The following is a 26,885-nucleotide window of genomic DNA, read 5'->3' as shown; positions in this document are numbered from 1 at the left end:
ACGCCCCGGAGGATTACGGGTCAGGACATGTTCCTGGGGAACATAGAACCTAAACGTAACGCCTTAGACCACTCGGCCATCTTGCCTGTGTTAAAACTTTATCCAGTTTGAATTATAATCCTCGTCTCTCTGTCTAGATTTAGCTATATGCTAAAAGATAACAAAACGAAGTTCAACAGGAGCATTCGAAGGTTCATTCTTTGAAATCGCCAGTACTATACATGTCATATCACTATCCAACAGTGAAAACCCCGAAAAAGAACGCTTATCATAATCTTCCAATTCTGCCCAAAAAATCCCCCCATTCCTATAATTGACTGCTCGCCTCCGTCCTTGGTTGTAAAATAACATTAGTCGACCCATAAGGCATACTAAACGATTCATACATCCAATGACTACGCATACTCTCCCGCTCAAGCCGCATATCATACCTCGAGAGCAGTGAACACAGCACAAACTTGATAACAAAGGACGCATGCACCCTCCCAGGGCAAGCCAGCGAGCCATAGCCCCACATAAGATTCTTCTCAGAGACATCCGCATACCCAGTCGTCCTATCATTAGAGCGACCACGCACAAAGCGGAAGCCGTCAAAGATGTCAGGATTCGGGTAATTTTCAGGGTCGTGCGACACCTCATAGTTTGAGACGCAGACGGTGGACCCCTTCGGAGCAAACGTCGAGCCATCAGAGAAGGTGTAGTCCCGCATGGCTTTTCGGCGGATATTCACTAAATAATGGGACGGACAAGTAAGTTTGAATTCAAATGTTGAAGACGATTGATTGATGAGCTTGGGGAAGATCTCGCACATACATTTATCCAAGCAGTGGAATCGTGAACTTTCCCGCATGAAACTGTCCAGTAGAGGGAGGTTCTCTAGACTGTCGAAATCCAGGCCGCTGCCGTTTGCGCGGAATTCGTCCCGGATTATATCTTGCCATTTGGGCTGGGCACAGAGCTGGTAGATGAATATGTATAGGTTCACCCATGGCTGGTGTGAAGCTGCAAGCCAAAGTCCCATGATTGCCTGGCAGACGGCAGCGGGTGTCCAGTAGCTGCGATTATCCTTTGTTTCTTCCATCATGTTGTATAGAATGGTCTGGAAGATATGAGCTGCATTCTGACGGCTGTAAGGGGGGTTTAGCCTTACGTGTTCCACTTTTGACAGATCATCCCAACTCTCCACGCCCTTTTCGATAATGGGACACACACGCTCTTCGACTTGTTTCATTGCTTGCCCTTTCCGGGTCACAACAGCCGTAATGAGCCTTGAAAACGCTTGTTAGCTTTGTAAATTGATTGCATTGGTCGGAGGCTGTCAGACGCACGGGTACATGAATTTTGGCGCAAGTTGAAACAAACTCATGCAGGTCACAGTTTGTAAGGGGTGCTGGTAAACAGCCTCTGCAAAGACTGGCTCGGATGCTAATGATGAACAAAAATTAGTTGAAATACCCAGCTTCAAATGGCTGGACTTGGCTACTCACCTAGCTTTTCGCCAAAGAAAGCTACTGCCATTAAACGGGAATTTACCACTTTGCACGTATCTGCCAATCCGATTTTGATGGAATCTATGACTAGCCAGCGTCAGAGCATGTAGAAATAACGGGGGAAAGAGACAGGAGAAGTGAGAGATAAACCTACCACTGGCGGTGACTGGTGCTGAGCCGAGTTCGTTTTCAATAAATGTCTCCATTCGCTTGTATAGATATGGAGAAACTTGACGAAGGTGACCTTTGCCTCTCACACTAAGAATAAGCGAGAATAGCCTCGACCGATGGGCCGCAATCTCATTGTGATTGAAATTGCTCAAAGTGTTTTTGAAGCCGAACATCTGAGATTGTCAGTATCCATCCAGCGAATTGAGGGGATAATCATGACAGTGATACTCATTGCGTACATCCGCGTAGACTGCACGTTGAGATAAAGCAGTGTTCTCACTAAGCTCGGTCATCTTCTTCCTTGTTGGCTCAATGATAATAGGCTGGGTTGCCCACGGATTATAAAATTTGCCATTGGACTGAGAAATATCAATGAGCTTCAAACTACTCCTGAGGTCTCAAACGCAAGATAAGATTGATAACTGACAAAATCTGCAAATATTTGCTTGATACTGTAGATCCATCGTAATTTGGAATTTTCTTTGACGGCTGTCACATCCTGGAGGCTTGAGGGTCAGCACTCAAATCCCTTGCAGGATGAACTTCAATATCCAAGGGGGAGGGGTGTACGAACCTCGACGACAAAGATAAGTTCAGCTAAGACAAGCACTGTCAAGCCCACGCCAAAAATCCAAGGAGCTAAATAATCGAAATTCATATTTGTTCAAAATTTCTTGTTCCAAATGCTTGAACCTTGGAAGGATTGAAACTGGAAGAGCAGAGCTGCCGGCTGAAATATTACAACACTTGTATGTACAACGCTTTGACGTGGCAAGGAACATTCCCATCAATTGACAGAATGACGTTTTATGATCTCCTGTGACTCAACCAACATTTATAGAATGTATCTGACTGGTTCTTCATGAAATCCCGATACTAGTGGCACGTTCAACTCCCGTTCACACAGCGGCTTGGTAGGTCTCTCCGGCCTTGATCGACGCGAGGGCTGAATTTGGCCCCAAAATAGTTGTATCAACCTTGGAAGATATTTGATTGACCTATCGGATCTCTGAAAGCTTTAGAATAAGCTGAGACTCCACATGCAGTCTGGTGGGAAGCCACGGTACACCAACGCCTGAAGAATGAGGGGCCTTACCCGAAGATATCCCGCCTAAATGCAGAATCTGTGCTTACAGATGGCTCGTCTACCTGTATGTAACTTATCAAGACAGGTTGGCAGAGAACTATATGCATTCTGCGTTGTTATTGGACCGATTTGAATACTCGGTGCCAAAAAAGGGCACCTTCCAATTTAGGTTGGCTAAATGACTATCCGCCTTGTTTTTGCTGTATGCAGAGCTAAAATAATATCACAAAAAGATAAGAGCTAGACCCTATTACTATCCTGTAACAAGAAAAATGGCAAACTGCATGAGACAAAAGGGAATAGTCTCAGATTATATGGATGGCTTGGTGCGAGTCATGTGGGGATTTTGAAGCGCTACCACGCATGGGATACTCACAGTGCCTCCACAAATGTTTAAACAGCCCCTTAATTTACCCAATTGGTAATGGGGAAAAGAAAGGAAAGAAAAGAGCAAACAAGTTATCTATCCAAATCAGAACAAAAGGTTTCCTTGACGTCGTGTTGCAACAAACTGCCCCCAATCTTTGAGGGCAAGTTGTGTTCTGCAGTGAGAAATTAGTAGCGTGGCGCCACGGGCGATCACACCCACCAGTCTGATGCCAGTGATCATTGCCTTTTCGAGTGTAAGACATCTCGAGATTAGTAGCTGTATTTGCTTTTAGGTTATCTGCTGGTAATCGATGTGATTGTACGGAGTAGAGCATAACCCGAATATTGTGGCTCAAGTGCCCAGTTTCCAGTTGGTCCCGAGGTCCTGACTGGTACCACAAACTTGATCGTTAGGATTATGTTTTATTCCATTCGAGTTGGTAGCTTGAAGTAAACCGCCAAGAAAACGAGAGTTTTTCTTGATTCAGAAGGTGAAGAAAACGCACGCGCCAAGCCTATGTAGAATGTAAGCTTAGGCACTGGTGCGCTTAGGGTTTATTCGGCCCCCAATCTTGCCATTCAGGTTTCTGCAACATTAAAACTGAAATGTCACAGTTTAGAGTATATGAAGTTACTCTACATGTATGATGAAGGCCCACCACGTTTCTATCTTTATCTCCTAAAGGCACTGATCTACACTGCTCATTACAGTAGAAACAAGGGCGTGATAGTGTGATTGGCTGGGATACAATGTTTCAGCTTTCGGTTGTATTGGGTATGAGATGATGTCACGCCTGTTAAAGCCGAAAGTTCAATGTTGCCGAAATGGAAGGATGAGAATCGAGATGATCTGCAAGGGTTGGCTTGTGGCTGAACTTTGTTTAGGTGCTAACTCGAGTTGGGTTACACCTTTCAAGATACAGGGTCCATGCGAGATAGACGCTAGTGCAGTCTTTGGGGGAATAATTAGCTCCTATTGTTCAAACTTTACTATTCATCACTCAAAAACATTCGCCAACGTGTCTAGATTACCGACGTGACCGGCTGCACATGTGGAAGAGCCCACTATTATGACCTTGGAATGTAACTGAGGTCATTTTGAAGAAGTAAAAATCTATATTTAGTCATGTCATTTTCATTATATACATTCTTGTATCTTATTTTAGATTATTAAGGTCGTCATCTTCGGTCACTCCGAGGCCCCATTAGACCTTATTTGCAGGGTCGGGCGTCCCACGATCCTCGTAGCCCTGATTGAATGCATATTGTAAACAAATCGCTCCATCGGCATCCACCTGACTAGTGGGAGTCGCAGCCTGAATGAATGTCTGAACCGAGTTAAGATGAGCGGTATCATCTGTGCCATCATACTGGCCCTTAGAGGATGCTTTAATGTCTTTGAGGGGCCAACGATCCGAATCAACCGAATCATCGATAGACTGCACACACTTCACATTGCCACTGTGAGATGACCGAGGTTGAGATGAGCGGGAAAATCGAGAAACAGCTTTCGTTATCTTGCTGCCCTTGTGTCGGAAGAAAAGCGCCATTGATGGCATCGCGCTGGCCGTAACACCGACGCACATTTCCACTAGACACATGATCAACACGGGTGTGGTGTAGTAACTGTAATCGGTATAATGCCAATTCAGAGACATCTTGAAATAGATACTCAGTGAAGAGGCGACGCACGCGCTGTAAATCGAAATAATTAGCATCGGAAGCAAATTTCAAGGAAAAACAGCTCCACGTACAGAACACCGGTCGCGAAGACCGAAAGGACACCCAGTTTCTTCTTGTTGTTCATTTTCAATCCCAAGATTGGGATAATTGGGATAATAAGGATATACACGTCAATGACGAGGTTGATTGAAGCGATCGGCATAATCCAAGCCTCCATCTTGGCGTAGCGCTCCGAGGTTATCGACTCCTGCCATGTCTCTCCAGGCGCTGGACTTGTATAGTATAGTGTTGCGGTCAAGGCGGCGGTATAGAAGCCCCAGTTGACAAATAATCCAACGTAGTTGGCATATCGCTGCCATCGTATTGTGCGGAACATCTCGAGGTAAAGAAGGAAGAAGGAAGACTTGGCGAACGGCCATACCAGTGCGGTCAACCAATTTGTGAAAAAGCCGGAGACAATGAAAGAGGTGCACATGGCATCTTCTGCTGTGAGATCATACATGTGGATGCCGAATTTCCCTTTTGTCACAGCTATCGAGTACTTCGTGTTAGTCCATAATTGCCATGAGTTTTGCAACATCCAAGAAAGTGAAGGAAGCTGTACCGATAACACTGGCGATATAGTATATTGTCGTACCAAATGTCGCAATTAATCGGCTCCCTGGTGAAAGCATTAGCCAAGGCTCGCCATTGGAAACACAAACAAGCTGGAAATCTCACAATCATCCAACGCCATATTCTTCCGAATATTGATCTTGGCATATAGGCTGATGGTCATGGTCACATACAAGAGCACCATGCAAATCGTTGAAACAATAATGAGAATATAAGCATTTGATGGCGGGTTGTCAAAATTCGCAGTCACGCCTGGGGGTGGCGTTGCCGCTGGCATATTTGCCAAATGGCCTTTGGTTGCAGACATGATGGTCTACAGACAAAGTCAAGAGAAAGGGCTTTGGAGAGAGGTCTGAAGAAGGGTGGGCCGATCACCACGCGTTGTGTAGATAAGTCATGGCTTCTACATATATGCCCTTTCGGATTTCCCCACCATCAACTCGGGGCTGGTTGGGTAGGCGGGAAGAGGGCGAAGGATGGGGGCCAGGACCGCTGAGTGGACAGTTGTGATGATCCTGGTGGCCACGCGCTTTATGCAGGAATCCCATCCCTTCCATCCTGAAGTAACCTTTGTGGATGGGCGTTTCTGTACATGCAACCCCACCAATAGTGTGGATCGCTCACTGCAGATCCTCAATCCTGCATGACCACACAATTTGGCCCCTTGGCGTACTCTTGGCTTTCTATTTCAGGTCCAAATGTTATTGAGGGGAAAACTAAGGATTTTGCATTGCATCACAGCTTCAGCCCTGGAGTGCTTATGGTAGATCAAGCATAGTATAGGTTTAGGCTTAAGTATATGATGAAGGATGAAATTCAGGAAATTTTAGAGGAAAATGTTTGATTGAAACAATCAGTTCCAAGATCAATCTCTTACGCCTGTCAAAATGACTCCACTGCTTTTGTTTGTGCCAATCCTTGACAGCATCCGAAACAGCACAACTTTGACGATACTATTAAGCGGGACTGCTCTACTACTGAGTTGGAGATTATGGAGATTCTCTATTCTCCCTATACTTCACCCAAATGAACCCAGAGAAGCCCCATACTGGATTCCATGTAAATTTTCCCAGTCTCGTTGAAATTTTGAAAATAGCCAGTTACTGACCATTTGTGATGCACCAATAGTTCTAGGTTAGACTCACTGTTGCCTACAAGCTTCCCCCCTGCTGCAACATCGTATCGCGACATCAGTCTAATGCACCTCAGGCCATGCAATCCCGCTCGCACTTGACTTCAACGGGTCGCTCGCCCGCATAATGTTAGATACTTTCAATTTTCCCCCCTGAAACCCCTGTAGCTCCAAAAAAAAACTAACCAATCACAAAGTGAAAGATTTGGAGGTTCAAAGCGACCGTTCGCCATCATTGCGGGTGGAGTCAAAATCTACATTCTCATCGATCCTAAACACATCGCCGAAACCTACAGAAACGAAACAGCTCTCTCAAATGAAATCATTGTTCGAGATATCCATGCCGGGGTGGGGATAAGCCCCAAAGGGCTCGACAAGCTTTTCGCAGTCAACAAATCCGCATCTTATAATCAGCAGCAGCCTCGACCTTTAGCTCCGATCGGGATGATGATAGATTCCCTTCGTTATCATCTAGCACCTGGGGTTATGCTTGATGGATTCCTGAGCCAAAACACTCTACCTCTAGTCTGTCGCGCGTTTGATTTTGAGCGTGATATTCTCCATCCGGCTCTTCTGGGTGAGAAAGATGGCGCAAAGATTGTCTCTCTCGAGGAGCTGTGTATCGATGCGCTCATCACCAATGTTCTTGAAGTTTTCTATGGCCCTGCCATTTGGAAGATCAAGCCAGATTTTGTGCACTGGTTTATGCTCTGGGAAAGAGTCAACTGGAAGTTTCTGTTTCAGCTGCCGGGGGTTTTGAGCCGCGATATGCTCAAAGCAAAGGGCGAGATGACGGATATGTTTGAAAAGTATTTTTCATTGCCTCGTTGTGAGCGACCGGGCGCAGCACCTTGGACCATTGCCTTGGAGGATAACATGCGAGAGTCGAATCTGACCACTGACGAGCTTGCTCGAGTATTGACGCTCCATACTTGGGCGTAAGTGGCCAATCAACCATCCTTGTTTATGCTTATGCTAATAAACCGCCGAAAGAATTGTGGGAAACATGTACAAGTCCGCATTCTGGTTAATCGCCCACCTAGTATACAACCCGACCGATCTAGAGATTATACGCGCGGAAATCCTACCAGCCATCCAAGGCGACGAGATCGATCACAACTATCTTATAAAGAATTGCCCTCTTCTCGACTCTCTATTGTCCGAAGTGCTCCGTACCACGACAAGCTCCCCAATCTTGCGAGACGTGATGGAGGACATCTGCATCGGCGGGACTACTCTTCGAAAGGGAGACAAGATGCTGGTGAGTGAAAACAAAAAAGTTTGAACAATGGATGCGCACACGATGGAATTCACTAACAAATATATGTATTTCCAGGCCTCTTATCGCCAATTACATCTCAATCCTGAATCCTGGGGCCCCAATCCCGAGGAAATCCAAGCAGACCGTTTTTCACAAAACAAGCAACTGAAATCCAGTCTCAGTTTCCGCCCCTTCGGTGGTGGAAGCACACTTTGTCCCGGACGATTTTACGCCCGAGGGGCCATCTACCCCGTCGTAGCATTGTTGCTTAGCCGTTACGATATTGGTGTAGAGAACCGGGATCAAGATTTGGGATTGGGGGCCACGGATAGCGGCAAAGGCCCTACGAAGGCATCATTTCCTCGAGCCGATTATTCCAAGCCTATACCCGGTGTTGTATCGCCCGCGGAAGGTGAGGATATCAGGATGGTGCTTAGTCCTCGAAATGTGAGACAGTAATTTATGCAACTGTTTGATTTTTTTTTTTTGGGTCGAAACCCTGCCATAAGCAAGTTTCTTCTAATATTATTGCCGAAATTGAAAATATTTTCCGCATGGTAGTATTCTTTGATAGTGGTTCTTACTTAGTTTGTGCCTGGTAGCCTTTGCGAACCAATGGCTGCCAATTTAAATTGGATCTAACCTCGGATGCGTCTAAGCGTTCGCGTGGACTTGAAACGAATCCTTCCTTCTTTGCCACGTACGTAGAGAACTTTATCTTGAAGGAATGTACTAGATACTTGTCTGAATATGCATTCAAGGGGGGATGTCTCGGGTATAACAAGTACCTGGTACATCTGTGCTTACAATCCTTCGTTTAACCCACGTGGGGGACAAAAGATCGTCGCTAAACCCTGGAAATTTCTTTTAAATAACCTTTTAGTGGCTGAGACTAAGACCAGTTTAAGGATGCAAAATATTGAGTAATTAAGTTCCTATTCTGGAAGATATTCATATAAGGAACTTCCCCGTGTTCCACTGCGTGGTTCATGTTTACCCTTCAGTTTTCTTTGTTTGTTCACCATGGTCCCCTGGAGGTCCCCCATACTTTGCTTAGTCCTCGCAAACACAGCGCAATCATATACAAACGCGACCTGGACAGCTTGTGATACACTCTGCACAAAGTTGCCCACTGCAGTTTACTTTCCCGGGTCAACAAACTACACCGACTCTTTGGCATCATATTTCAGCAAACAAGAGCAAGAGCTTGAGCCATCATGTGTTATCAAGCCTACCAACTCTCTTGAAGTGTCAACGGCTATCAAAATTCTCCACTCATTTTTCGATACCGGGGTTCAGTTTGCCGTGCGTGGAGGAGGACACACGCCATACGCCGGCGCAGCCAACATTGAGAAAGGCGTGACTCTAGACCTGAGTCTCATGAACGAAGTCAAGCTCAGTACGGATCACAAAACAGTCGATCTTGGTCCGGGAGGGAAGTGGCGGAAAGTTTGGGAGATACTCGATCCTTACAATGTGACTGTCACCGGAGGAAGAGACTCAGATGTTGGAGTCGGGGGATACCTCCTTGGAGGCGGACTCAGTTACCTAGGCCCGATTCTGGGCTGGGGATGTGACAATATTATCGAATATGAGATTGTCCTGGCCAGTGGCCAGATTGTCAATGTGAATGAGACTTCATATCCTGATCTATACCTGGCGCTGAAGGGCGGCGGGAATAATTTTGGAATTGTCACCAAGTATACAATGAGCACCTATCCACTTGGGAAGTTCTGGGGAGGCTTCATCGCGTATGCGACCGATCAATGGGCTGCACAGACAACGGCGTTCTCGAAGTTCATGGGTGCTAGGCCGTATGATCCGCATGCAGCTATGATACAGAGTTACGGCTGGTCATCTGGAATTGGCGGATCGATTAGCAATGGGCTGGCATATACCAAGCCAGTGCCTTATCCTGCTGCTTTTGATGGACTGGCAAACAATGCTACTTCTATTTCGAATGCTCTGCGCATCGACACGATGGAGTCATTTGCAGCTGAAACAGATAGCTTCCAGTCATCTAACAGAAGGTAAGAGAATCCCGTGCCAGTATAAGAACACGGCTTTATCTATAAGCATAAAAGGAAGAAAAAGCTAAATGTTCCGATCGCAGACAAGCCTGGTATACCACGACATTTGCACACACCCCGAATATCTACTCGACGATCTACAAAATCTACAATGAATCAGTTGCAGGAGTCTCCAGTATCCCCGCAATGAACTGGTATCTAACTCTTCAACCAACTCCAGCCCTGAACCGTGTGAACAGCCTGGGCCTGGACCCGGTAGATGAAAGACTGGGCATCGCTCTCATAACTGCTTACTATACCGACACTTCAGACAGCCAGCAAGTCGATCTTGCAGCAAGGAAACTCATTGCCAATATCGAGGCCGCCACTAAGGAAGCTGGTGTCTATCGAGCTTATCAATATTACAATTATGCCGGTGCCGGGCAACCCGTGATTGATGGGTATGGATATGAGAGCAAAAAGCATCTCCAGGCTGTGAGCAAGAAATATGATCCGCAGGGTCTATTCCAGGTGGCGCTTCCTGGTGGTTTCAAATTATACACTACTATGTGATAGGATATCATGCGACAAGTGGAGTCATACCACAGGAAATATTTTCCTCCGTGGTATGAACATTGAATCTACGGTGACTTTCATAGAATGTTATTATGATACAAAAAGCTGATTATTATCACGCAGTCTTTCGAGTACTCTGTCCTCACATGCATACTATATCTTGGAACAGGGCCTTGTTAGACTTGCATCTACCACAAATGATTTCAATGCTAGTCCAGCTTAATCAATGAAATACATCAATGTACTTACCACTATTCAATGTTCAAGGTCTTTTAAACATTCAACGAATGTTTACTGGTATATACTTAGGAATTTTTTTATTATTAGAAGTCGTACATAACATTGAAGTTGTCTGCGTATATAAAGTCCAAAATGCCATATGTGCAAGCTATCAATCAATTCAATGTTGTTCAATGTTTAACCAACAACATTTGAAAATATAGAAACATAGTTGAGTGACATAGACATCAATAGCTATGAACATCTACACTTATAGTACCTTTGTCCTACTTCGATTATATATCCATTCGCATGTCATATAAACTCCTATCCATATATTATAGCGTGTATTTTCAATGTTTGGTTTTATCCTAACTTTTACCACTCTATAAAGAATTCTAAGGCAACACACGGTATTTTTGCTTTCATCCTAACTCTTGTTATCCTAACTAGAATTTTAAGGCAACGCGCGGTATTTTTGCTTTCATCCCAACTCTTGTTATCCTAACTAGAATTCTAAGGCAGCGCGCGGTACTTTTGCTTTCATCCCAACTCTTGTTATCCTAACTAGGATTCTAAGGCAGCGCGCGGTACTTTTGCTTTCATCCCAACTCTTGTTATCCTAACTAGAATTTTAAGGCAACGCGCGGTATTTTTGCTTTCATCCCAACTCTTGTTATCCTAACTAGAATTCTAAGGCAGCGCGCGGTACTTTTGCTTTCATCCCAACTCTTGTTATCCTAACTAGGATTCTAAGGCAACGCGCGGTACTTTTGCTTTCATCCTAACTTTTGCCATATGACACAAATTACTTCATCACCACCCCAGAAATATAATTGATTTTTTTCAACTCTGATAGATTAATTATTGAGCTTGAAATTGCCTGTTTCTGTCTTTTTAGATAAAAATAAACGGTATTGGTGGAGTAAGATCGTTGTATACAAAAACCACCATGTATGCAATCTAAGAGCTTGTACCACCAGCCTCTGTTCTACTAGCTCGTTGTATTGTTACAGCTTGTAATTCTTTCGTTTCATGCGAAGAATGAGACTATTTTATCAACTAGTATCACATAATTTGGAGACACGCTCATGTGGTGGCTTCAAAAATCTGTCCCATTAATCATCCTAAGCTAGACAGATAATCATTCTAAGGTTATGAATGCATGTAGGCTTGAAGGGTCCTGAAGGACTCAGCCTAGGTCGAGTCCTGGATGCAACAAAGACATATGGATGTTTCTGTAACTTCCATGTTGGTTTTGCTTGTTCTTATCTACATGTATAATATATCAAGAAGGAGAAAGGAAATAAAGGTATCCCGTAGAGATTAATGAATAATTAGCTGTATATTCCATCTCAATTAATTATACAAAGTATATACACTCGATATCCATCTGACATTTCTCGTCCAGCGATGGCTCAATGTACAAAGCCGAATCCCATTCATCGTTGATGAATCAAACAACAACTCATAGTGGGGAGCTGCTAAGATCAATAGTAACGTTCTTGATCGTGCATCCAGTGGTCTCATATGTCTTGCTGTAAGTGCCACCGAGAACGGCAGCGACGAAGGCCAAGGCACTCGCATGACCGTTGAGAGCCTCAGCAGAGTGTCCACCAATAGTGTTGCGCTCATACAGGATGTTGACTCCAACACCACAGTATCTCTCCACCAGCGCATCGGTATCCGCGATAGGGCTAACCTCATCATTGATGGCCTTGTACGCATAGATCGGAGTCTGAGGCACACCGTGGTATCCCATGTATCCATCGCGGTTCAGCGCGTGCTGGACAACAGCCGCCTTGAAGGTAGCCTCGCCATCAACAAAGTAGTCAAAGACATCCTCCAGAACAAAGAACTCGGACGCCTCGGTCAGAGTCATTTTAGCCGCGGCGAGGAAGGTAGTGCGGTTGTACTTGCCCTCAGCGTTCAACTGACCAACCAGGTACTTGTAGGTAGCCGGGTATTGGCTGGCAATGCCGAGAATAGCCTCGGGGATAAGACCAGCACTGTACCCGCCGCTGACGGTGTCCATGACACTGGTGATGTTAGGCGTGAGACCGCCCAGGGCGGCACCGGCAATAGTGAGCTCGGGGGCGTATTGGACCTGCAGCTCGGTGGCCCACTCACTGGCAAGAGCACCGCCGGAGTATCCCCAGAGAGCGATGAGAGAAGACTCAGTCTCCAAGTCCAAGCGGGCGTCTTCGGCGTACAGGATGCTGCGGATGGAGTCGAGAGTGGCGTGGCCGGACTGCACGCCGGCAGTGAAGGAGGCAAGAGGACCTTCGTAGTCGGGGACGTTGACGTACCAGCCCTCTTCCAGAGCGAGGATGACATCCGTGGGAGGCGAAGAATACATGGCATAGCTGGGGCTAGCGTCGAGGTCGTGGGAATCATAGGCGATTTGATATGAGAGCAACGACGAGGTCTTTTCGCGACGAGGATTGAGAGGCACAAAGACGGTGGTAACGGCCCATGAGGGGTTGTATCTGCTGTCTGTGGTGCGGTAGACAATGTTGTATGCTGCGGAGGCATTGACCAAGGTTGTTAGATTGCCGGGAGCGGAACGTATGCGTAGAACGCTTCCGGGGACTTTGTTTTCATAGCCATTGGGGGCGCTGTAGAAAGGATCTTCGCTAGGAAGAAGAACCTCGGACGATGTCTTGGACGTCGGTTTTCCGGAGACGACTGAGAGCAGACTCCCAATGAGAGGGAGTAGACGGACCGGGGAGATCATGGTGTGAGTGAGCTCGACAGGCACCGAAAAAAAAAGGCTTGAACAAGAAACGCGGGGAAATGCGCAGGCTAAGTACCTATATTTATAGATGTACGTTGCTTTCTATTATGCTTTTGCTTATTTCTAACCGACGAAAGTAAAATATAGTGGAAATTTTACCCTTGAAAAAGACCAATTTCGTGTACGGGAAGCAGAGAAATACCATGGAAGCCTCGTACCGAGACAAAAAAAAGCCTTGAATAGACCTGAATCAGTCGGCTCTGTTGGCCAAGTCACACTGCATCGGCTAAATATCCTTGTCCAGTAATGATGATCACAGTTTATCAGTTGGGCTGTGCCTTTTCAGGCGGCCATGTCAGCGTATTGTTTGTTTATTTTGAATGATCTATCGAAAACACCGTAAGCCTGACAAGTTCAAATATGGTATAATACGAAGCAAATACTCCATACTGCTTGTAAATGACCTCGGAAAAAGTTTCATGTTCCTGATCTTTTCGGCAGCTCCGGCATGACCGATGGGTCCGTGGGGCATCGGCATATTTACCCAGAACAAAATGACATAAATCCCCGATCTATATCCGGATGCCGGTAGACCGGAGTATCCGGACATCCGAATCATTTTATGAAATGAAACTGTCGATTTTGATTTTTGGAAAGAACTCCCAGGGAACATGAAGCTTGAATTCAGCACGTTATCTGTTTACTCATCTGAGTAATCTGTTCGTGAGCGTAAGCACTTGTCACACATTTGACATGGCAAGCGGGCACTAACCAACTACAGCATAGTGGATACGACCCAGCTACCCCACTTACACCATGTGTTTTTTTCAGGGAATACCTGCCGAACCAAGCCAAGCTTGCGAGTGCCCCACACCAGAACTGGTACCTCACGAGTCACGAGTCACACCCAGTTCAAGATTTGAGGCGTCGATGGAGGTAAAAAAAAACCTCAGCCTCAAATTACGCCGGAAAAAAAAAAGGGGGGGGGCATAGGCGACTCAGTGATACCTCACTCTTTCAAGGAGATCAACCGGAGGCTCTAGGAATGACACTTTTGGGGAGAAAGGCTATGTGCTTCTATGCAGAACCTTACTTGTGATTCGAGTACTTCCACTGCTTGCCAGCCAGATCTTCCTCCAGTTGACACTGTAAAATTTTCTTATTGACATCCACCCAAAATTTCCAAGATGTGAAGGGGCATAAGGGTTTGAAGAATCTATACCAAGGGTCCACGGGTAGCGATTTAATACATAGCCTCTGTACGATATGCACACATAACTGAGACGTCTTCTTTGACTATGACTTTTAGTACTTTGTTTATTATAGCTTTCTATCTTCTTTCAAAGTTCTCTATCAAAAGTAACACATTTACATACCTGTCTATACGGAGAGATGAACATTTTGAAATGAACCTAGGTATTTAACTAGTTACTATGTAGTTAATATTTGAGCCTGACATAACTTTTGTGTTTTCCCAGCTCTAGGAAACCTTGGAATATATGGAAATTTAAATCGACGGTACGAATGAACGAATGTAAATGGATTCAGCACCAAAATTGAATGGCCTTGACAAAAGCATCCGTAGTATGGGAAACGCGCGATTTTAAATGTATTATTATTCTGCCGGTTCACTCTGAGTCATTCAGACTCATTCCTATCCGTCTAAGCTGTATATGAAGATGATGGCGATTTATAGAAGATTAATACCGAAAATAAATGCCATTAAAAACCGTTGTTATTATAGGAAACGTGCGATTCTATATGTGTTATTATTCTGACTCTACTCATCTACGCCATTCTATCTAGAAATATTCTTATTCATTCAAGATTAAAAAGATGATGTAAAAAAGATCAACAACAAAAGTAAATACTACTAATAAAGCTATGGTTATTATAGGAAACGCGCGATTCTGAATGTATTATTATTTTGACTCAACTCATCCACGCCATGCCATTCAGACTTACTTATGCATGTCAGACTTTTATAAGACTATAGCCATGCCCAGCATGCCCAGCAGAGGTTGTGGCTGGAGGTTGTGGCTGGAGGTTGTGGCTGGAGGTTATCCAGATCACGATCTGTGAGGTGATAGATTTGCCTTGGCAAATGTCAGTGGCATCAAAGACGTATCAGAGAATCCGAGAAGAAGTTTGTGACGTTCACTTCCTGGGCCAGCCTGATGCTTAGGAAGGAGAGGACATCTAGTAGTTCGTTAAACCTACTTCCTAAGCCAGCTTGGTGAAGATATTTGCTCAACTCGGGTTAAGCGGAAACACGTTGGCCAGCACTAAGTATTTTACCAAGCACTTGAAAAGTTGAGATAACATTGAATATTCGAAGAGACAGGATCAAATGGTTATGTAATCCATGTATGATGTAATAAACAATTTTGCCATTGGAATTTGATTATGAAAATAGGTATGGCAGCTCGCTCCTAGTAGATCTCCGTACACGCCGTACCTTGTGTCAGCAAGGATCGTGCTGCAGCTAATTGCGTGGACCTCGGACTCCGTCGGTCGATGACTCGGGAAGGTTACCATCTGTTTCTGGCCTGCTTCCTTTCCAATCCCCAATATCTCTTCTTACCAAAGCCCACTCAAAAATACACAATAGATGTCTTGAAGGCTTTGGTGCAGGAGGAACGCTTGTTTCAGTTGTTCTTGACGGTGTAGATTGACGTTCATTGTACGCTTTGATCATTGAATCGTATCTTAAATTGACGTTCTTTGGTGGTTTTGGTGGTGGTGTCGGAGGTGCAATTGACGATTTATCAAACGCTTGAATCCAAAATAATCTGATGGATGTCTACCTTCTTTTATCTTTCCCGAGCCTCTCGCTTAGCAGCCTGTGCGGGGACACGGGTCTTGAGTTCACCGGTGATAGTCTCCCCCGATATACTTGCTAATTGCAATCCGTGTAGCTCTTGATAGATCGCCTTCTAAATAACGTCTGTAAACGAAAGAGTGCATCTTGTTTGGATTCTGTCGTGTATCTCAGTGCGGATGTTCGCAATCAACCACTCGCCGATGACATTTGATGCATTGAACCATTTTTGTGAGTGTGGGCTGCTCCGATTTGGTCTTGGTAGATCGTAATGGATAAGACCGTCGAGCCCGCAGAGCTTGAGGTTGGTTTCGGCTTTAAACCCTCTTCCACGTATCGTAATTCTCTGCTTTGCGCAGCACATTCTTGACTGGATCCAGGGTCATCTTCACTGTAGCGAGACTTGGCATTTGATCAAGTCGAAGAACAGGTGCGACCTCATCCCAGTTGTTGTGATCGGCACCTTCTCTGAAAGGAACGCCGTCGACTCCTGTCGTATCAAATCGATCGTAAACGCCGACATTCTGTTTATTGTAACAAGGTTATCAGCATATCTCAGACAGTAGAACAATGCCAATGAGTGCGGCCGTGAGTAGGTTTATGAAACAGCACTCCAACTGGGCAGCGTACTTACATCCGCGTTCAAAGAAATGAGCTCGCTATTCGGCACTCATATGATGAACACCAAACGATCGTATTTTCGACCGGTCCAATTTCACTATTGACTAATGGATATCCTTTTCCGCCGCTTCTTGATAATTTGCCTTAGAAAATGGCAGTAGCATGATGCATCAAAGACATATCAGCAAATCCATGTGAGAGGAAGTTTCTGATGTCCACTTCCTGAGCCAGCTCGATGCTAAGGGCAAGAAGTGATATCAATTATATATTTGCCCTGGCAAATCGCAGTGCCGTCGACAGTAGCGAATTCGAGAGCGTTGAGGAAGTTGGTGACGTCTCCTTCCTGGGCCAGCCCGATGCTTAAGGCCGAGAAGCGATGTGATATATTTGCCTTGGTAAATAGTAGTCAACTGGTGGCATATGTAATGTATCCAGAGCAAATCTGCACATGTGAGCACTTGAGAGGAGATTCGTGATATCCAGATCACTTCGTGAGCCAGCTTGATGTGTTTGAAGGGCAAGAAGCATCAATAATAACCAGTCGACATATTTACCTTGGCAAATGGCAGTGCCATCAATCCAGCAGAGACGATAAATCTGAGAGAAAGTTTATGATGTCCACTTCCTATGCAAGCCAGTGTAACATTTGAATGCTAAGGGCAAGAAGCGATATATTTACCTTGGCAAAAAGCAGTAGGATTGATCGAAGACATATTACCTACCAAGTCCGAGACCGTGCATCTGGAGGAAGTTCGTGCTGTCTATATATGTACATATATGTATTGATATATATAATGTATCTTGAGTGCTGAGCCAGCTTCAATGTTGATGCTATAGGCAAGAATCATCAGTGTATTTAAATCTGAGAGGAAGTTCGTGATGTCTACTTCCTAAGCCAGCCCGATACTAAGGGAAAGAAGCAATCAATCATTGATGAGATACGCATGTATGCATACATGTATTGTGTTTTCTATGTAATCCAGCTGGTTCAAATGTTAGTACTACACATCAATTGTGCATGCATATTATGACCCATAAACATTGAAACATGCACTAAGAAATTTTAATGAAAACAGATACCATTCATGAAGCTATCATTATTCTAGAAACCGCGCGATTTTAAGTGTATCATTATTCTACCACTCTACTCTATGTCATTTAGACTTGTTCTTGTCTATGAAAGATATGAATACAAAGCTGATATAAAGTAAGTCAGTACCAGAAATAACTACCATTGACAAAGCCATTATTATCATAGGAAACGCGCGACTATAAATGCATGATTATTCTGCCAGTTCTTTCCATACTATCCAGGCTTATTCTTGTCGATCTAAGATAATAATTGGTGAGTCTGAATGACATAGAGTGAACAGGCAGAATAATAGTACGTTTAAAATCGCGCATTTCCCATAATACCCATGCTTTTGTCAAGGTCATTTAATTTTGGTGCTGAATCCATTTACATTGACGAGATAGTGGGTCTGGGTTTCTGTATTTTGCTTAAATCTGGGATAAAATGGTCCTTTCTGCTGGTAGAATTTGATATGGAATACAATATGGCCTAAACAAGCACCCGAACCTTAGCTAGATACCTAGTAGGTAGTCGAGTGATACTCAAGTGCTGCCGGTGAGATGAATCAACGAGATAAAATAGCAGGGACTTTGTATGGGTTCAAATAATGAAATGTCTGGAACAGACTAATATGATACTTATCTTTTGAATTCAACCGCCTTGGCAGCCTATGTATTAGATGAATTCCACCGAGAACAGATAAAAATATTTTAGAACAAGTCCAACGCCAGACTCCTTGCAAATGATCAAAAGTGAACGAGGTGGAGGAAAGCATGAGGTGTAAGTCTTTCTTGTTTTTAATTCATTATTCTTCAAATTTCCGCTTCATACCGCCGCCATTCATTGATGGCATGCCCCGACCACCTTCTGAACCACCCGCCTGCCGCTTCTTCCAAGCAGTCTTGATAACAGGCGCCAAACGAATAAGGTCATCCTCAGTGACCCGGTCCTCGATACTCTCCAAAACCTTCTCAACAGTCGAGATATGATTGGCGTCAAGCTTATCGTCACGTAGGCGATGGAAGCGCCAACGTGCATTCTCATCCTTGTAACATTCGACAATGGCATCATCTAACGGGACACGCATGGCTTTCAGATCCTCCCATTCCGCGGGCGTAACATACATCTCGGCGAAATGGCGGTATTCGCCCGCGTTCAGCATGGCGAAGAGATGGAATATTGGGATAGCGTCGTAATCGACGTAAGGTTCTGAGATACCTTCTGCTTCGTCATCTGTATCAGGCTCAAGGATGGGGAACTCGAGGCGCACGCGGAAATCGATGGTATTTTCGGCGGGGGGCTTCCACTTGAGAATGTGCTCGTCTGTGCCAATGCGATAGGGTGTGCTTCGACAAGTGAAGATCAGGCCATCGTTTCCGTGAATTTGTTTGACGGCCGGGATAATCTCGCGGAACATCATCTCAATGCCGTAGCTGACTTGTGTGGATTTGTCTTCGACGGCGAAAGCGCGGTGCTTTTTTTCGTCGGGGAACTTGCGGTACATCGCATTGTATGGTTTCAGCACCTTTTCTTTGAAATAGGCGAGTCTTTTATCGAGTGTTCGGTGCATCAGACTCTGTCCGTCTAGCACGAGGCAGTCGAAGACTAGGTATTTGAGCTGTTGGGATCCGTCCTCGTATATGTCGTTAACCAGCTCGCCGTCCACCAATGTATCGACGTGGTAGGATTGGAAGGTTTCGTCGTTTGGAAGAGGGAAATGTAGGCCTGGCACGAATCGGTAGTCGTTCTTGCGATCAATCAAGTAGTGAATCTCCGGTGACTCGGACTCTGGATCGCCGCGCGCAAAATACATCAGGCACCGGATGCCGTCTGTCTTCTCACAAACATAGTAATCTTCTTTTTGAAGCTCCATTAAGTGTTTTGCAGAGAAGCTGACAGGTTGTGCGCCGGGGAAATTGAGGTTGGTGCGTCCGAGGAGTTGAGCGACTTCGCGACGGAATTGGTCCGCGAGGTCGTGTTCGGCTTTGATGCCTATCGCGTCGAGGTCGGGAACGGAGTGACTCATGGCGAGCTGAGAAATATTAAGCAGATATGAGGTGTAGTAGATCGCCTGGCTGCAACTCGGTTTACGGCAATCCCAGGACCGCGACGACGGAAGTTGGAGTCAGAGATGGGAGCACGAGGAAGCTCAACCAGAGTTAGGAAGGTAAGTGACCGGCACGCGCAACACACAGTCACGACGATTATATGATTTGCAAAAGGTGTCGAGGTATAGTAGAGCTCAAATGAGCATTAAAAGCAGGCTTGTATTGCGGATTGCGAGTATCGTGTCTCAAAGAATTGACGCAACGGAGCTGGAATAGATGCCTGTCGACACCTCAGGCCTAAATATCACATAATCATATCCCCACGCCATATCAAGTCGTACTATGCGGACTACATTCTACTTCCAAAAGTTCTCAAGTAAGCTCAAATTGAATATAAATTGTTCATTGAGGTTACTATTTGCGAATTTATCACGCCAGCAACCGGGGTATCATGTTATAACCGAATAAAAAGAAAGGTCCAACCATTGTTCATACAAGGTTTGTGGTCGTGGGAACTGAAGGTAACAAATAACGAATAAAAAATATGGTATGCACAGATCCTTGCTCCCTGGAACGCCAGCACTGCATCGGGGAATCGCGTGGTATGATATAGAATGAAAACGTTGGAAGAGGGCGGGGAAAGTCGTCAAATCATCATTTGGTGCTTGCTGTTCAAGATGCAGCAGCGATGGGTGTTTTTCGCATACCTTGCACTGAGGTCTTTCTCGAACCGTCAATAGAGACAGTGCCATCGCCGGAGTCAGCATTTGGGATCATAGGGGATGAATCATCCATCTCGGGGTCAAATGGCTGGAAGAGGCTTCCGCCAAACAAGGGCTGGCTGTCGTCGGTAGAGAAAAGACCACCACCTCGTCCACCCATCGCGTGTAGCATTTGTTCTTTGATGCGAACATATCGGTATTTTGTGCTGGATGTGATGAGGGTGTGTTCGGCGAGAGGTCGAGGGTTGGAGCGGGCAATAGCGGCCATGACAGTATCTCTCTCTTCGTCTGAATCAACCGGACCATTTGTATCAACTTCGTCTTGCAGCGGAGCATTCGCATCGATCGCAGCCTCTGTACAAAAAAAAATGTGAGTAAATAGCCAATCATCCGAGTCAAAATTTCAAGGTCGGAGGGGGAGGAGCCCCTAGGAGATCTTCTTTGGAGGCATTTTTATAGGCTTCCTTTGAGGCTTCCTGGGGGGTTTCTTGGGGGTTTTCTTTGAACGAGATTGAGGGGACATACTTTGTTGACGAGCCTGATTCTTTTTCTGATACTGCTGAAGCAGCATGTCGTACGGAAGAGACCGACCAGGGACGGAACGTTTGGCACCCATCGAATGACTCTTGCAGGTGAGAGAGCGAGCGCACTGCGCCCCATTAGGCAAACTCACACCACACTGCTTCTCAACGTCGACAGGACCCTTAGGCTTCGCGGTCTTGGCCTTAGGTTCGTCCTTCTTTTTCTTCTTCTTGGGCTCCTTGTTATCGTCCTCGTCGGCCTTTCGCTTCTTGCCCTTCTTATTTCCGTCGTCGGTACCCTTGATCGCACTCTTCTTCGCACTCTTTTGTCCCTTCATAGAGTCGTCGCCAATATCTGGCTTATCACGGACATCGTCGTCGTCCTTCCCGTCTGAAACCTTGGCCCTGTTCGCGGCGTCACGAGCTTCCTTCTTCTTGCGCGCTTTCTCTTGTTTAGCTCTTAGACAGCCACGGATATGGTCTGGGGCGGTTGATTTTAGGATAGGGCGCTTGCAATGCTTGCAAATGACAGTCTCAAGAACGTCTTCGTCGCGCGGTTTGCCAGTCGGGAAAGTAGTTGCGAGCTTGTTATCTAACTTGGGCAGAGGCGAGGTGGGTGAAGAGTCAGCGACTCCGTCCTTGGTATCTGAAGCGGCATTCTGTCAGTTCAAATCACCAGGAGCATTTGTCTCCGATCAGATTGTACCGTCTGCTTTCTTCTTGGTCGAGGCCTTGGAGGTCTTTTTGACCTTCATCTTGCCGGGCTTCGTATCCTTCTCGGTAAATTTGTAGCCCGACGCATCCACCAAGCTTCCGGATGCTATATTTCAAAGACCATATATTAGTCCATGGTCCTTGAATGTATCTGCGACCGTCTGGTCTGAAGTTCAAGGCACGAGGTGTTCCTTTGTCACGACCACAAAGCGGATGCGCTTACCTCGACCGGAGTCGCCGTTCGTCGCCATGATGTGCACAAATTCACAATGTTCCAGACACAGTATTTCGCACGATGTTATTTCCGGTAGATTTTGGATTGTCGGGGTGGATATTGTTAGGGGGCTTTTTGATCTTATGTGAATCTTAAGATGGAAGGGACGGGCTCTCCGCATTTGGATAAAGTCACGTGTCACATCATTCAATATCGGAGGGACCAAGGCGCGAAGTGACTGCACGCCTCTTACGAAACACTAATAGGGGTCCACTATACCACTACATAGTAGTTTATAATATGAGCTAGTCAGTATCCTTGGATGACATCGCCTATTGTTCCAACATTTGAAAGCTGTATTCTATATTTGGATCTCGAGTTAGCCAATTGAGATCAAACTTGAAACACAAAGGGAAATCATTGAATGATCACTCGTTTGAGAATTACAACATCCACCATACTTCTTCTAGATTACAATATCGTACATTTAAAGCTCCGGGGTCCCCTCTGAATCATTCTTTGTGTCTTGCAAAGCACAGACTGCTATTGGTCCCTCCAAACCCAAAGCTGTTCGTCAAAGCCACATTGATTTGCCTTGGCTGGGCATGTTTCGGAGCATAGTTGCAGTCAAATCCATCAGCAAGTCGATTGAGGTTTATAGTAGGCGGCATGACGTTCTGATTCAGTCAGTTTAGAATCCAGCAAAGTTTCACTAGTCCAGGCATTACTCACATCTCGAATAGCAAGAGTGCTGAATACCGCTTCGATGGCGCCAGCGCCGCCGAGAAGATGACCAACAGCGCCCTTGGTACTGCTGATGTTCACGTCTTCTGCCTTTTGCTTGCCATCTGGGCCTAAAAGAAGGGCCTTGATGGCTGCATTCTCAGCTGCATCTCCGACAATGGTCGATGTTGCATGTGCATTGACATAATCAACTGCAGAGGGAGGCAACTGGGCTTGCTTGAGAGCCTTCTTCATTGCCATGAATGCACCCTCGCCATTTTCTTTTGGCGCGGTCATATGGTGTGCATCGCTCGAGCAGCCATATCCTCTAAGCTCAGCATAGATCCGTGCACCTCGTGCACGAGCGTGTTCCAGCTCCTAGCGGGATTTCTATTTAGCAAGTCGAATATATGGCTATGGATACACCGAAAACGTACCTCTAGAATGAGCACACCGGCCCCTTCGCCGACAACAAATCCTTTGCGATCAGCATCGAATGGCCGGGATGCCTCCTCCGGATTATCGTTAAAATCGGTGGCTAGGCTCCGAGCACGAGCAAAACCACCGATGGCAAGAGGATGGATGCACGATTCGGCTCCACCGGCAACCATCAAGTCGGCATCACCGCAGGCAATGAACCTCGCAGCATCGCCGATTGAGTGGGCACCCGTCGTGCAAGCGGTTGTCGCGGCGTGATTTGGTCCCTTGGCTCGTTAGCAAGACTTGAGCTGCGGTTGGTTGTTGACTCAGAGCATACCATAAATCCATATCTCATTGAAATGTGCCCAGCGCCAAGGTTGATCAACAACTTTGGCACGAAAAGCGGGTTCACTTTTTTATATCCCTGATATTAGCAGTCAGTGGAAAGCCCCAGAGTCCTTTTGCAGCAGTGGCAAACCTACACCCTTTTCATATGCGACGACCGTGTTGTACATTTCATCGAAGTTGCCAATTCCAGATCCAAGACAAACTCCCTAGGCCCAGGTCAACACCATTCCAGTCCCTACTTGCTCTCTAGGAGGTTCTTACTGTAGCTTCCCTCTGCTCAAACTCAGTCGGCTTCCAGCCCGCATCTTCAAGGGCCTCTTCTGTCGCCGCCATGGCGTACTGTGCAAACATGGCCATTTTTCGCTCTTCCTAAAAAAAGGCAACCGCATACAAATCAGCATACGGGATCAGAAGCCAAGTATTTCTTGTATTTTGACACTCACACCCCGACTCAACCACTCCGAAGCAGTCCATCCGCCATTTTCCCGGCTTCCCTGGGGCACAACAGCAGCAATCTGACAAGGCTGCTCCGCAAAGCGCTCATCGCGATGATTCACATTCACGATACCACAATGGCCATCCAGCAAGCGTTTCCACGTCTGCCGAACACCTACAGCATAGACAGGTTAGCTCATAGCTCCTCCGCCTGTAACAATCAGAAAGACGACAACCACAATCCCAGGCAATTGCAAGTATCCATCTGAATAGATCAAATCATCTGTTTACAGTAGCATCCATGCCAAATATGCGGTCTCAAGTCCGCCGAGCCCAGTAGTTGAGGTTCCGTCATTGGCTGTCAAGACCTTCCCCTTCCGGCGTGTAGTGGAGACGCTCCCGCCAAATTTTTGTCTCTCGCGCGCCAGTCCGGGGCAGGGCTAGGGGATCTCTTCAGACACTCCGAAGGGAATCGGGAGAAACGAAATACTGGCTCCATCCACTGGCAATGCAATTTTGGTTTGCATTGTCATGGACTGCTTTGCGTACAACAAGGGCAAAAACAAAGAAAAGAGAAAAAGAAAAAAGAACAGACAAAATTGACAAGATACATTTGGAACTTACCAACACCTAGAGGTGTCACAGCACCTAGACCTGTAACTACCACGCGACGCATGGCATTCCGTGTAGCTTAGGATAAAAAAGCACGAAGAAGTTGTAGAAGTAAAGGCCAAGAAGGGAAGGTCTGCACGACTCCGCGGTTCCACTGCCGATTATTGGCGGGCGGAGAGACCCCGCTATCTGCTCGTCTTTCCTTCTTAGATAAAGCTCTCTGGTTTAGGAAGTTCCGCGGAGAAGATTCTCGGATTTTAAAAGGAAATTTAATAACGTGATTCTATATATTCGCTTTTCCCCGGTGTTACTCCCTTCCTTTTCTTTTCTTCTAACATTGAGCTTTACAATCATCTTTAACAGCAATGCCTGCCTTGAAGTCCTTGTTGAGCGTCCTGGCGCTAGCCGGTACCGCGGTATCGTGTGCCCACCATGGAGATAGTGAGGTAGTCCCCGAGCACGAGCGCGCAGAATTGCTCAAGAAGTGGGATCAAGAGGTATGTTCAAAACTCAATCAATGCACACAATATCACCACCAACTCCAATTGCATATAACTAACATGAATAAATTTACAGTGGTCCTTCTCTGGCATCGCCAGCTTCGCCCATCTCCCCCCAGTCAAGTGCCTAGTCGAGCCCTCAGAGCGCTACGACATTGCAGTCATCGGTGCGCCCTTCGACACAGCCGTAAGCTACCGACCCGGCGCCCGGTTCGGGCCCCGCGCCATCCGCGCCGCCAGCGCACGCCAAATGTCCGGCACAAGCTACAATACGCGCGCAGGCATCAACCCGTACCAGTCGTGGGCGAAGATCACGGATTGCGGTGACATCCCGATCACGCCTTTTGACAACGGGCTCGCCGAGCGCCAGATGTACGAGGCGTTCCTGGAGCTCGGATCGCGGAAGGTGGTGAACCAGGCGCCGAAGGGCGGCGATAGCATTGGGTCCGGACACCCGAAGCTGGTGACGTTGGGTGGCGACCACAGTGTTGCATTGCCGGCTTTGCGTGCGCTGCACAAGATCTACCAGAAGCCCATCACGGTGCTGCACTTTGATGCGCATCTTGATACCTGGAATCCCGTGCGCTACAGTGCGTACTGGCAGTCTGAGCAGACGCAGTTTAACCATGGAAGCTTCTTCCACAAGGCGAGCCGGGAGGGGTTGATCTGTAACTCTACTTCTGCGCATGCTGGTTTGCGGACCCGCTTGACTGGTGTTGATGATGGGGATTATACCAACCCGGGTCCTGAGCAGGGATTCATTCGCATTCATGCGGATGATATTGATGAGCTTGGTCCTATGGGTGTTGTGGATGCTATCATTCAGCGTACCGGTCTGGATCCTGAGCAGCCCGTCTATCTGTCTGTTGATATCGATGTTCTGGATCCCGCGACTGCCCCTGGCACTGGTACCCCCGAGCCTGGTGGTTGGACTACCCGCGAGTTCATCCGGATCCTGCGTGGCTTGGAGAAGCTGAACCTGGTTGGTGCGGATATTGTTGAGGTGTCGCCTGCTTATGATAACAAGGGTGAAACTACGGCTCTGGCTGCGGCCCAGGTTGCATTTGAGATTATTACCAGCATGGTCAAGTCTGGTGTCAAGGAAGAAATGGGTGGTTGGTATGGACGCCCGATTGTTGAGGGTGCCGAGGATGTCGAGGATGTCGAGGCTGAGTCCGTGGTTGGCAAGGACGAGCTGTAAATTGGCCCGCGGTATTTAGTAGATATGAGAAACATGATCCGTATGTATATAGACGATGAATGAATGCCCATGTCATGCCGACTGTTCGCACTTAGTATCTTTTTCTTTTATTTTTGCAGTTGTAGTACTATGTTCGTAATTATCACATTTCAAAGTGTTTGGAATTGATCAGTATTAACGCTCTATAAGCCCATCTACGATCAACCCTTCACACAGAAAACCATCAAAGAACTTGTCATTGGGGGATTGTCCTGTTTGCGACGTTCTAAGGCTCGGGATGATTTCGCGCATTTCAAAAGCATAAGCGCGAAGCATAAGATCAGGTAAATGGCAACAGATAGTCATATGTGGTAAAAAAAAAATCAAAGCCGTGTAAAGAGAGAAACGTAGATAGAAAGAACACACATGCGAATTCGGAGTTGTGGGAGAAAGGTGCAGCAGAGCTCAAATTCATAATTCCGAAGCGCAAGGTCGAGGGTGAATCGAATAGAGGGAGTAACATGGACGGAAAATTCATCAACCAGCAGAAAAACACGACGCCCTGACGTCCAACGCCGATAGACG

The 26,885-nt window shown here is 46.3% G+C and overlaps 9 protein-coding genes across 9 annotated transcripts; 3 read left to right on the top strand and 6 right to left on the bottom strand.

The window, feature by feature from the left end:
• Positions 1-193: 193 nt before the first annotated feature.
• Positions 194-1,696, bottom strand: N7466_004067 (cytochrome P450; the record flags this gene model as incomplete). The annotated part of the gene is made up of 5 exons (XM_057163464.1): positions 194-215; positions 432-1,268; positions 1,329-1,425; positions 1,488-1,577; positions 1,645-1,696. The coding sequence occupies 5 exons, from the start codon at positions 1,694-1,696 to the stop codon at positions 194-196; spliced, it is 1,098 nt and encodes a 365-aa protein (XP_057022145.1).
• A 2,626-nt stretch (positions 1,697-4,322) lies between these two features.
• Positions 4,323-5,692, bottom strand: N7466_004066 (uncharacterized protein; the record flags this gene model as incomplete). The annotated part of the gene is made up of 4 exons (XM_057163463.1): positions 4,323-4,812; positions 4,872-5,331; positions 5,405-5,461; positions 5,521-5,692. 4 exons carry the CDS (start codon positions 5,690-5,692, stop codon positions 4,323-4,325), a joined length of 1,179 nt encoding a protein of 392 aa, XP_057022144.1.
• Positions 5,693-7,033: 1,341 nt separating this feature from the next.
• N7466_004065 (cytochrome P450) lies at positions 7,034-8,267 on the top strand (the record flags this gene model as incomplete). Its single annotated transcript, XM_057163462.1, has 3 exons — positions 7,034-7,485; positions 7,541-7,808; positions 7,884-8,267. The coding sequence occupies 3 exons, from the start codon at positions 7,034-7,036 to the stop codon at positions 8,265-8,267; spliced, it is 1,104 nt and encodes a 367-aa protein (XP_057022143.1).
• A 564-nt stretch (positions 8,268-8,831) lies between these two features.
• On the top strand, positions 8,832-10,390 carry N7466_004064 (FAD-binding oxidoreductase; the record flags this gene model as incomplete). The annotated part of the gene is made up of 2 exons (XM_057163461.1): positions 8,832-9,838; positions 9,922-10,390. The coding sequence occupies 2 exons, from the start codon at positions 8,832-8,834 to the stop codon at positions 10,388-10,390; spliced, it is 1,476 nt and encodes a 491-aa protein (XP_057022142.1).
• A 1,690-nt stretch (positions 10,391-12,080) lies between these two features.
• Positions 12,081-13,349, bottom strand: N7466_004063 (uncharacterized protein; the record flags this gene model as incomplete). Its single annotated transcript, XM_057163460.1, has 1 exon — positions 12,081-13,349. One exon carries the CDS (start codon positions 13,347-13,349, stop codon positions 12,081-12,083), a length of 1,269 nt encoding a protein of 422 aa, XP_057022141.1.
• A 5,319-nt stretch (positions 13,350-18,668) lies between these two features.
• N7466_004062 (mRNA guanylyltransferase) lies at positions 18,669-19,889 on the bottom strand (the record flags this gene model as incomplete). Its single annotated transcript, XM_057163459.1, has 1 exon — positions 18,669-19,889. One exon carries the CDS (start codon positions 19,887-19,889, stop codon positions 18,669-18,671), a length of 1,221 nt encoding a protein of 406 aa, XP_057022140.1.
• Positions 19,890-20,583: 694 nt separating this feature from the next.
• Positions 20,584-22,119, bottom strand: N7466_004061 (deubiquitination module subunit SGF73; the record flags this gene model as incomplete). The annotated part of the gene is made up of 4 exons (XM_057163458.1): positions 20,584-20,987; positions 21,159-21,800; positions 21,861-21,974; positions 22,092-22,119. 4 exons carry the CDS (start codon positions 22,117-22,119, stop codon positions 20,584-20,586), a joined length of 1,188 nt encoding a protein of 395 aa, XP_057022139.1.
• A 475-nt stretch (positions 22,120-22,594) lies between these two features.
• N7466_004060 (putative beta-ketoacyl synthase (Cem1)) lies at positions 22,595-24,684 on the bottom strand (the record flags this gene model as incomplete). The annotated part of the gene is made up of 8 exons (XM_057163457.1): positions 22,595-22,759; positions 22,815-23,183; positions 23,243-23,509; positions 23,563-23,649; positions 23,708-23,779; positions 23,835-23,942; positions 24,017-24,183; positions 24,633-24,684. The coding sequence occupies 8 exons, from the start codon at positions 24,682-24,684 to the stop codon at positions 22,595-22,597; spliced, it is 1,287 nt and encodes a 428-aa protein (XP_057022138.1).
• Positions 24,685-24,985: 301 nt separating this feature from the next.
• N7466_004059 (agmatinase) lies at positions 24,986-26,321 on the top strand (the record flags this gene model as incomplete). Its single annotated transcript, XM_057163456.1, has 2 exons — positions 24,986-25,117; positions 25,197-26,321. The coding sequence occupies 2 exons, from the start codon at positions 24,986-24,988 to the stop codon at positions 26,319-26,321; spliced, it is 1,257 nt and encodes a 418-aa protein (XP_057022137.1).
• Positions 26,322-26,885: the final 564 nt, after the last annotated feature.

The sequence above is a fragment of the Penicillium verhagenii genome (assembly GCF_028828195.1).
Source record: "Penicillium verhagenii strain IBT 33310 chromosome Unknown utg000005l_segment0_segment0, whole genome shotgun sequence".
Lineage (NCBI taxonomy): Eukaryota > Fungi > Ascomycota > Eurotiomycetes > Eurotiales > Aspergillaceae > Penicillium > Penicillium verhagenii.
This window is presented reverse-complemented; position numbering and strand designations above follow the sequence as displayed.